Below are 10,545 nucleotides of genomic sequence, written 5' to 3'. Positions count from 1 at the left end.
GAACCCCCAAATCCACCTCAAATAATTGGGGGGAAAGTGTCAGAAACACGTCAGGAGCAAGGAGGGAACCCCCAAATTCGGGTTTGGATGCTGAAACCCCAAAATTATCCCAAATAATGGGGGGAATGAGTGCGGGGAGGGGGGCAAGAATACCACCAAATACAGCAGAAAGAGGGAGGGGACCCCCAAATTCGGGTTTGGATGCTGAACCCCCAAACTCACCCTTATTTACCCCAAAAAATGGGGGAAAAAAGGGAGAAAAGAGGAAATTCCTGTGGGGGAGTTTGGGGAAGGAGGAGAGGGAAGTGTCCCCGAGTGGGAAGCAAAAAAACACCCCCAGAAATACAGCAGAAAGAGGGAGGGGACCCCCAAATTCAGGTTTTGATGCTGAACCCCCAATCTCACCCTTATTTACCCCAAAAAATGGGGGGGGAAAAGGCAAAATAAAAAGGAAAAAGAGGCAATTCCTGCGGTGAGTCGGTGGAGGATGGGAAATCTGATGGTTTCTCAGAAGTCAAAGTCGCTTTTCGTGGGGTTGGGAGGAGGAGAAATGTTGTTTTATTGCACAGATTCCGGCTGGAAGACAGGGCCAGGGGTTTTGGAAGGGATCTGGGAGTGGGAAGCAAAAAAACACTGCCAGAAATACACCAGGAGCAAAGAGGGAACCCCCCAAATTCAGGTTTTGATGCTGAACCCCCTAATTAATCCCAAATAATGGGGGGAATGTGTGCGGGGGGGGGGGCAAGAATACCACCAAATACAGCAGAAAGAGAGAGGGAACCCCCAAACTTCCCTTATTTACCCCAAATAGTGGGGGGGGAGTGTCAGAAACACATCAGGAGCAAGGAGGGAACCCCCGAATTCGGGTTTTGATGCTGAACCCCCAAATTTACCCCAAATAACAGGGGGGAATGTGTGCAGGGGGGGGTGAAAACACCCCCCAGGGGCTGAGGGAACCCCTCAGGAGCAGCTGGAGGGACTCCAGGGGATGGAAGCAGCCGAGAGGGGAAAACCCTGCCCAGAGGAGTCCCCCCAGTTCCCTCGCGTACCCCAAATCCGCCCTAATTAACCCCAATTAATAGGGCAGAGTTCACTGGGTGGGGGGTGAAGGAGGGCAGCGGAGGCCCCCCCAGGCTGCCCTGGGTGGGGGCAGGGATTCTGAGGAAGGAAATGAATCCCCCCCCCCGGCCCTGAGGGCCCGGCCCGGCCGCTCCCAGTGCTCCCAGTACAACGCGGCCTGTCCCAAACTGGGAGCGACACCCGCCCCCCCCCCCCCAGCCTGGGAACATGACATCGCGTTCCGCGCTCGCCATTGGCCGGAGCCGCCGCTCATTCTCGCTTCCCATTGGCCCTGCGAGCTGCCACTCCACCCCCGCCCGTCCCGCCCCCTTGAACACGCGCGGCTTTCCTTCACACGCTGTCCACGCTCCCCTGCCGCTGCTCTGATTGGCCAGTGCTGCCGTAAACAAGGCAGCGGCAGCCAATGGGAGCGCTGATCACGCGAGCAGCACGCCCGGCCACGCGCCCTCGGCGTGGCGGCCCCGGCAGCAACAGGCGCGGGCGGGGGGTGGGCGGGGCTCCGAGCCTATAAAAGGCAGCGGGGGCAGCGGCTCCCTCAGAGCGCTGAGGTCCCGGGGCAGAGCCGCCTGTGGGAACTTCGCAGCGTCTCTAAACAAAGCCTTCGCTCGCTTTTTTTTTTTTTTTTTTCTTTTTATTTTTAACCTCCGGCGGATTTTTGTCGCTCCACGGGGATAAAATCCTGCAGCCGTTGCTTGATCAAACCCTTCACCCTCATCCTACCCCAGCCATGGTGATGTTCAAGAAAGTGAAGAACTTCGCGGTGGCCTTCAGCGAGCCCGACAAGGTGTACTGCAGCGGGGACAAGGTGGCCGGGCGTGTGCTGGTGGAGGTGGCCGAGGTGACCCGTGTCACCGCCGTCAAGGTGTTGGCATGTGGCGTGGCCAGGGTGACCTGGGCCAAGGGCCCGGCCCAGTGCCGGCAGGAGATGGAGTACCTGCGCTTCGAGGACGTGCTGGCGCTGGAGGAGCAGCCCACGGGTGAGGACATGGGGCTGGAAAAGTAGCTTTAAATATGGGTTTAGAAACCCAGCCCAAGCCAGGGGTTGGCCATAAAAGGGGTGTGGTGGGGCTGGATGGGGGTAGGGGGTTTGGGAGGAGCACCCCTAAATCCCAGTGGTAACCAGCAGGGAGTTGGTGCTGTGTCTGGAGCTTGGAAAAACGACCAGATGGAGGAAAAGTTAGCAATTCGGCCCAAGCCGAGTGGAAGTTTGGGAGTTAAAGGACAAAATCAGAGCCTGGGGAGGTGCTGTGGCGTGTTTTGAGTCCACAGGGGTTGGGAACATTGGTGGCACGGTCAGAGGATCACACCCTGGGGCTGGAGCAGGGAGATAAAGGAGGAGCTGGGGCTGGGGTGGGGCCACTGAGACGCTGTGTCCTGCCCCGGGGTGTTGGTGCGGTGAAAGGAGAGAACACGGGGTTCCCGGGGTGTGGACAGGTGTTACCCAACACCCTTGGAGCTGAGGATCACCCTGATGTTCCCTTCTGCTTGTCTCCTCCAGATGAGGACGGCTCCGTCATCCTGAGACCTGGCAACAAGTACGAGTACAAGTTCGGCTTCGAGCTGCCCCAGGGGTGAGTACGAGGCAGCAGCTGCCCCTGGGGGTGGAATTAACCTGGCAGATCCGTGTTTGGGCTGCTGGAGTGACCCTTGGCGTGTCTTTAGGCCGCTGGGCACCTCGTTCAAGGGCAAGTACGGCTCTGTGGATTACTGGGTGAAGGCATCTCTGGAGCGTCCAGCCTGCCCCGCTCAGCAGGTCAAGAAACGCTTCGAGGTGATGGATCCTGTGGATGTGAACACCCCAGAGCTGCTGGTGAGCCGCTTTTCCCTGCGCAGCCTCAGCAGAAAAACCCTTGGGGAGGGTCAAGGCGAGCCCGTGGCACCCAGGTGCCTTTAATCAGATCTGGGCAGGATTAAGGGTGGCGTTAAGGAGTTCTGGATGATTCCAGACACTGACACTGGGTGGGGCGTGCTGTGCACTCCAGGGGAATTTGAGGCTTGGTCGCAAAAAGGGAAGGAAGAAAAAGGAGGAAGGATGGGTGGAGGGTGGGAAGGACAGGATGGGGCCGGCGTTTGACCGTTCCCTCTCCCCGCAGTCTCCAGTTGCGGCCAAAAAGGAGAAGAAGGTGTCCTGCATGTTCATCCCCGACGGCCGCGTGTCCGTCAGCGCCCAGATCGACAGGAAGGGCTTCTGTGAAGGTGAGCGTTGCTGGGAGCAGGGAATCGGAGCGGGGGAAGCAGCGAGGGGGCCTTCAACGTTCCTAAAACCGGGCTGTTCCCTTGGCAGGCGACGAGATCTGCATCAACGCCGATTTCGAGAACACCTGCTCGCGCATCGTGGTGCCCAAGGCGGCCATCGTGGCCAAGCACACCTACCTGGCCAACGGGCAGACCAAGGTCTTCTGCCAGAAGCTCTCGTGCGTTCGTGGCAACCACATCATCTCGGGCACCTCGGAGTCCTGGCGTGGCAAAACCATCCGCGTCAAGAAGCTCAAACCTTCCATCCTGGGCTGCAACATCCTGAGAGTGGAGTACTTCCTGCAGGTGAGCCTTCATCTGCTGCTCGTCCTGGGGATCCTCTTCATCCTGGGGATCCTCTTCACCTTGGGATCCTGTCCTCACACCCCTCAACCTCGGTTTTTCTTGCAGATCTACGTCAGCGTGCCGGGCTCCAAGAAAATCATCCTGGAGCTGCCCCTGGTGATCGGGAGCCGCTCGGGCATCGGCAGCCGCAGCTCCAGCATGGCCAGTCAGACCAGTTCCGAGATGAGCTGGGTGGACCTCAACCTCCCGGACGCTCCCGAGGGTGAGTGTGGGGCTGGGATCCACCAGCGGCGGGCTGGCAGAGCGCGGGGATCCCCTCGAGCTGAGCTCACCGCTCCCTCCCTGCCTCCCGCAGCTCCCCCGTGCTACCTGGACATCGTTCCCGAGGATCACCGGCTGGAGAGCCCCACCACGCCCCTGCTCGACGATCCCGACGGCTTCGACAGCCCCATCTTCATGTACGCCCCCGAGTTCAAGTTCATGCCTCCCCCCACCTACACGGAGGTGAGCGCGGCGCCGGAACGGGAGGGGCCCGGTGGATCTGGGCTCCCCTGCGTGCATCGCTCACCCTCCTCCTGCTCCGCGGCTCAGGTGGATCCCTGCGTGTCCAACAACAACAACGGCGACAACGACAACGCCACCGTGCAGTGAGCGCCGCGCCCGCACCGGGGGTCGCTCCCGTTGGCTTGGACTCGGCTCCGTGCGGGCCGCACATCTCGGGGGCTCCCGAGGAACAGGGACGCGTTCCCGGGGAGCTGCTGCGTTCCCAGGAATTCCCGCATTCCCGAGGAATTGCTGCATTCCCGTCCCGAATCTCCAGGGAAACCCCTCAAGGATTGGCGGGAGGCTGGGACAGAGCTGGCCCGGCTGTCGGGACACACCCACGGCTCGTCCTCGCCCTGTCGTGACAGGCGACAGGCGGGCAGGGCTGGTTTTCATGGACTTGTGGCTGCGGCTGCTGCTCTGCGCTGTCCCGCCGAGGGACAGGGACAGGGCGCTGTGGCGCGGTGCCATCGCGACTCCGTCCTGTCGCGACTCCGTCCTGTCGCGACTCCGTCCTGTCGCGACACGCGGCCGGCGTCGCGGCGTTTTGTACTCCGGTTTTGTAGATAACTGTTCGGGGAGGGCTGGGGTGGGGGGGAAGCACAAGAAATGCAAATTTTGTACCTTTTGCTGGCCCCTGGGGGGCGAAGTTTGTAATAAAGTTGTGATAAATCAATGACATTGTGCCCCTGGCTCACGGCTGGCTCGGGGCCGGGATCGTGGCAGGAACCCCCTTGGAATCAGGACTGGCATTTCTTTATTTTCCCAAATTCTGGAATTTTTTGGGGTTTTTTTCCCTGGGAGCAGCCCTGGGGGGGATTTCCTGGTTTTCCAGAGGGGAAGAAAAAAAAAAAACAAAACAAAAAAGCTGAATAAAAAAGTAATATAAAAGGAGGGGAAAGTGAAACACAGATCAAAACAGGCTGGGGGATGGTGCAGAGCGGGGAAACTGAGGCACGAACTGCTTTTCCTGCCTTTTGAGGTTTTTTTGGGAGGGGTTTCCTGGTTTTTCCAGAGGGGATAAAAGCAAAACAGCTGAAAAATAAAAATTACAAAAGGAGGGGAAAGTGAAACCCAGATTAAAAAAGCTGGGGGGTTGCAGAGTGGGGAAACTGAGGCACGAACTGCTTTTCCTGCCTTTTGGGGCTTTTCTGGGAGGGATTTCCAGGTTTATCCAGGGGGAAAAAAACCAAAAAAATCTGAATAAAAAAATAATATAAGGAGGGGAAAGTGAAGCACAGAGATTAAAAATGCTGAGGGTGGTGCAGAGTGGGGAAACTGAGGCACGAACTGCTTTTCCTGCCTTTTGGGGCTTTTCTGGGAGGGGTTTCCTGGTTTTTCCAGGGGGGAAAAAACCAAAAAACCTAAAAAAATATATATATAAGGAGGGGAAAGTGAAACCCAGATTAAAACAGGCTGGGGGATGGTGCAGAGCGGGGAAACTGAGGCACGAACTGCCTCTCCTGCCTTTTTCTGGCCCTGCTTTCGGAGCGCCCCCGGCTCAGCTTTGGGATCTGGGTGAGAGGTGCCGCTGTCCCGTAGCGGGGCCGTGGCCTTGGCTTTGCCTCTCACCCTCTCTCCCACTTGGAGCCCCCCCAAAATCCCAAAATCGTTCCTCTGCCCCCCCCCGGCTCCATCCCGGCCCCGGCCCGTGCCTCCGTTCTGCTTTTGGAGCTGGAATTCTCTGGGCTGCTGGCCAAGGAGGGGAAAAGTCACCGTGTTCCGGGCCAGGAATGGGCTGGGCTGCAGGAAAGGGGGGGCACAGACACCCCCCAAAAATTAGGGGGATTTTTTTGGGGTGTCTGTGCTCCCCCAGTCCCCTTTTGGTCCCCTCCCACCCCCTGAAATTGTTGATTTTTCCCCCCTGGAAAATCCTCCCCTCCCCAAACCATGGGGCTGAACCCTTCACCCCAGGAAAGGGGGGGCACAGACACCCCAAAAAATCTCCCTCACCCCCCAAAAATCTCCCTCACCCCCCAAAAATTAGGGAGATTTTTTTTGGGGTGTCTGTGCCCCCCCCCAGTCCCTGAAATCGTTGATTTTTCCCCCCCTGGAAAATCCTCCCCCTCCCCAAACCATGGAGCTGAACCCTTCACCCCAAAAAGGGGGGGGGCACAGACTGGGGCGGGCTCCGCACAGATTTTGGGGGGGGGTTCCCCCTGATTTTTTTGGGGTGTCCCCCCCCAGCTCCCCCTCCACGGTTTGGGGGGCAGCTCCCCAGTTCCGACTGGGATGAACCGGGAGCACCGGGACGGGGATTTGGGATGGGGTCGGGAGCCACAGCAACGGGGCAGACCCCGAAACAGCGGGGAAACTGAGGCACGGAGGGGGGGCACACACATATCCAAGGGATTTGGGCGCTTCGCCCAGCCCAGGTTGGGGGGGGGACAAATCCCACCCCCTCAAAAACCCACAAATTGTCCCTACGGATGTTTGGAAAGAGGGAAAAAAAAAAAAAAAAAGGATAAAAAAGCAGCTGGAAATGGAAAATTGCCGGAATGTTCTTGGCCTCCAACAGGAACCGGTCTGGGGGGGGAGAGGGGACAACATGTGACAGTCCCGTGAGCGGCCCCGAGGCACAAACACCCCCCCGGTGAGGAAAAACAGCTCCTTCCTCCCCAAAAACCCCTCTCTGCACTTCCCCAAAACGCCCCCGCCTCGCCCCAAAATTTTTATCCCCGCTAAAAAAGCTCTGTCCCCACCAAAAAATGTCTCTCCTCCCCAAAAAAATCCGTTTTTCCGTGCCCCAAAAAGCCATCCCTGAGAAGAAATTCGACTTTTCTGCCCTCCAAAATCCACTTTACCCGGAAACGTCATTAAAAAAATACACCTTGCCCCCCCCAAAAACACCTCCCCACAATAAACCACAGTTTCCTCCCTCAAAAATGCACCTTGCACCTGAAAAATAATTTTTCCTCCCCAAAAATACAAATTTCATCCCCCCAAAAAACATCTTGACACGCACGAAGTTGCCTTTCCCTCGCCAAAACTACCTTTGCTCCCTGAAAATCCACCTTCCCACCCCCAAAAAATACCTTTCTCCCCCCCCCAAAAAACTTTATCTCCCAAAAAACGCTTTTTCCACCCCAAAAAAAAAACCACCTTCCCCTCCCTATAAATCCTTTCCTCCCAAAACCCCTTTTCCTGCTTTATAGGAACACATTTTCCACCTCCAAAAATCACATTTCAGCCCCCCCCAAACCCCTTCCCCCCTTTAAAATCCCTCTTAGCCCCCGGTCACCCCCTCATCCAACCCCCACGAGGAAAAACCATCAAGAGCTGAGGCAGAAATATCAAAAATCCGTTTAAATTCACACAAAATCGCCCCAAAAAAACCCCAAAATCTGGGGGGGGGGGGCCCGGCCCAACCTCCGGGCCTGGAGCGCCGGCGCCACCTGGTGGTGACAAGGGGAATGACAGGCGGCAGCGGCACCCCGATGTCCCCAAGGGGGGGACAGGGACCCCAATGTCACCCCGATGTCCCCAAGGGGGGAACAGGGACGCCAATGTCACCCCGATGTCCCCAAGGGGGAAACAGGGACCCCAATGTCACCCCGATGTCCCCAAGGAGGGGTAACAGGGACCCCAATGTCACCCCGATGTCCCCAAGGGGGAAACAGGGACCCCAATGTCACCCCCATGTCCCCAAGGGGGGGACAGGGACCCCAATGTCACCCCGATGTCCCCAAAAGGGGGAACAGGGACCCCAATGTCATCCCAATGTCCCCAAAGTGGGAACAGGGACCCCAATGTCACCCCAATGTCCCCAAAGGGGAAACAGGGACCCCAATGTCACCCCGATGTCCCCAAGGGGGGAACAGGGACCCCAATGTCACCCCAATGTCCCCAAGGAGGGAACAGGGACCCCAATGTCACCCCGATGTCCCCAAAAGGGGGAACAGGGACCCCAATGTCACCCCGATGTCCCCAAGGGGGAGACAGGGACCCCAATGTCATCCCGATGTCCCCAAAAGGGGGAACAGGGACCCCAATGTCATCCCGATGTCCCCAAAAGGGGGAACAGGGACCCCAATGTCATCCCGATGTCCCCAAAGGGGGGAACAGGGACCCCAATGTCACCCCGATGTCCCCAAAGGGGGGAACAGGGACCCCAATGTCATCCCAATGTCCCCAAGGAGGGGAGAGGGACCCCAATGTCACCCCGATGTCCCCAAAAGGGGTAACAGGGACCCCAATGTCACCCCGATGTCCCCAAGGAGGGGTAACAGGGACCCCAATGTCATCCCAATGTCCCCAAAAGGGGGAACAGGGACCCTAATGTCACCCCGATGTCCCCAAGGGGGGAACAGGGACCCCAATGTCATCCCAATGTCCCCAAGGGGGAAACAGGGACCCCAATGTCACCCCGATGTCCCCAAGGGGGGGACAGGGACCCCAATGTCACCCCGATGTCACCAAGGGGGGACAGGGACCCCAATGTCACCCCGATGTCCCCAAGGGGGAAACAGGGACCCCAATGTCACCCCGATGTCCCCAAGGGGGAAACAGGGACCCCAATGTCACCCCGATGTCCCCAAAAGGGGGGGACAGGGACCCCAATGTCACCCCGATGTCCCCAAGGGGGGAACAGGGACCCCAATGTCATCCCAATGTCCCCAAGGGGGAAACAGGGACCCCAATGTCACCCCGATGTCCCCAAAAGGGGGAACAGGGACCCCAATGTCACCCCGATGTCCCCAAGGGGGGGAACAGGGACCCCAATGTCATCCCAATGTCCCCAAGGGGGGAACAGGGACCCCAATGTCACCCCGATGTCCCCAAGGGGGGGACAGGGACCCCAATGTCATCCCAATGTCCCCAAAGTGGGAACAGGGACCCCAATGTCACCCCAATGTCCCCAGGGGATATCAGGGTGTCCCCTGGGGAGGCGAGGGCACCCCTGCTAACCAGGGTGGGGGTGAGGGGGTCCCCACTGTCCTGTGGGTCCCTGCTGTGCCAGGGCTGTGGGGCAGTGCCCGTTTTTGGTGTCAGTGTCCATTTTTGGTGTCAGAGCCCGTTCTGGGGTCAGTGTCCATTTTGGGGTGCCCGTTTCGGGGTCAGTGCCCGTTTTGGGGTGCCCGTTTCGGGGTCAGTGCCCGTTTCGGGGTCAGTGCCCATTTTTGGGGTCAGTGCCCGTTTTTGGGGTCAGTGCCCGTTTTGGGGTGCCTGTTTCGGGGTCAGTGCCCGTTTTCGGGGTCAGTGCCCGTTCTGGGGTCAGTGCCCGTTTTGGGGTGCCCGTTTCGGGGTCAGTGCCCGTTCTGGGGTCAGTGCCCGTTTTGGGGTGCCCGTTTTTGGGGTCAGTGCCCGTTTTGGGGTGCCCGTTTTTGGGGTCAGTGCCCATTTTGGGGTGCCCGTTTCGGGGTCAGTGCCCGTTTCGGGGTCAGTGCCCATTTTTGGGGTCAGTGCCCGTTTTTGGGGTCAGTGCCCGTTTTGGGGTGCCCGTTTTCGGGGTCAGTGCCCGTTTTCGGGGTCAGTGCCCGTTTTTGGGGTCAGTGCCTGTTCTGGGGTCAGTGCCCGTTTTGGGGTGCCCGTTTTCGGGGTCAGTGCCCGTTTTCGGGGTCAGTGCCCGTTTTCGGGGTCAGTGCCCGTTTTGGGGTGCCCGTTTTCGGGGTCAGTACACCGCCTCGTCGCCGTTGTCGTCGCTGTCGGGCCCGAAGCTCTCCCCGTTGTCGAAGTAGGACAGCACGTAGTCGGTCTCCTGGGGGGACACGGGGGGCACAGGTGACACCTGGGGACCCCTGAGCACCCCCCAACCCCCCCATGTCCCCCCTTTCTCACCTCCTCGTGCTCCTCCTCATCGTACTCCTCCTCCTCCTCCTCCTTTCCCTCTTCTTCCTCCTCCTTCTCCTCCTCCTCCTCTGAGGTCACCTCCTCCTCCTTCTTCTCCAGGCTCTGGGGGGCTCAGAGAGCGTCACCGGGGGGACAAGAAAACCCCAAATCCACCCCCGGGGGCACTCACACTGTCTGGAAAATCCCTTCACCCAGGAGCTTCTCCCGGGGAGCTGAGGAGCCTCAGAGAAAAAGGAAAACAATTTTATCTCATTTGCTTCTCCTGTGTTTTGCTCCTCTGGAATGTGTGTGGAGATTTTTCTCCTCAGAAAAATTAAAACAATTTTCTCTCATTTGTTCTCCTGCGTTGTGCTCACACATGGGATGTGTGTGCAGATTTTTCTCCTCAAAGAAAAGAAAACAATTTTCTCTCATTTGTTCTGTGTTGTGCTCCTCTGGAATGTGTGTGCAGATTTTTTTCCTCAGAAAAATTAAAACAATTTTCTCTCATTTGCTTCTCCTGTGTTTTGCTCACACGTGGAAATGTGTGTGCAGATTTTTCTCCTCAGAAAAATTAAAACAATTTTATCTCATTTGCTTCTCCTGCGTTGT

General features: G+C 58.0%; 2 protein-coding genes across 3 annotated transcripts in view; one reads left to right on the top strand and one right to left on the bottom strand.

Moving 5' to 3' along the window:
• The first annotated feature begins 1,610 nt into the window (after window positions 1-1,610).
• On the top strand, window positions 1,611-5,368 carry LOC119711688 (thioredoxin interacting protein). Of its 2 annotated transcripts, XM_038162151.1 has the most exons (8): window positions 1,611-2,057; window positions 2,579-2,651; window positions 2,743-2,890; window positions 3,174-3,276; window positions 3,365-3,621; window positions 3,727-3,883; window positions 3,977-4,125; window positions 4,213-5,368. In XM_038162151.1, exons 1-8 carry the CDS (start codon window positions 1,808-1,810, stop codon window positions 4,270-4,272), a joined length of 1,197 nt encoding a protein of 398 aa, XP_038018079.1. In that variant the 5' UTR covers window positions 1,611-1,807; the 3' UTR covers window positions 4,273-5,368. The 2 variants fall into 2 exon arrangements, with proteins under 2 accessions (XP_038018079.1, XP_038018078.1); XM_038162150.1 differs by having other exon boundaries at window positions 3,977-5,368.
• Window positions 5,369-10,523: 5,155 nt separating this feature from the next.
• The window catches only part of OTUD7B (OTU deubiquitinase 7B), a 19,024-nt gene continuing 19,002 nt past the window's right edge, over window positions 10,524-10,545 (bottom strand). Inside the window, exon 13 of the mRNA XM_038161723.1 lies at window positions 10,524-10,536. Within this exon, the coding sequence (XP_038017651.1) occupies window positions 10,524-10,536 (13 nt within the window). The remainder of the gene's footprint in view (window positions 10,537-10,545) is intronic.

Source organism: Motacilla alba, chromosome 25 (assembly GCF_015832195.1).
Source record: "Motacilla alba alba isolate MOTALB_02 chromosome 25, Motacilla_alba_V1.0_pri, whole genome shotgun sequence".
Taxonomy (NCBI): domain Eukaryota; kingdom Metazoa; phylum Chordata; class Aves; order Passeriformes; family Motacillidae; genus Motacilla; species Motacilla alba.
This window is presented reverse-complemented; position numbering and strand designations above follow the sequence as displayed.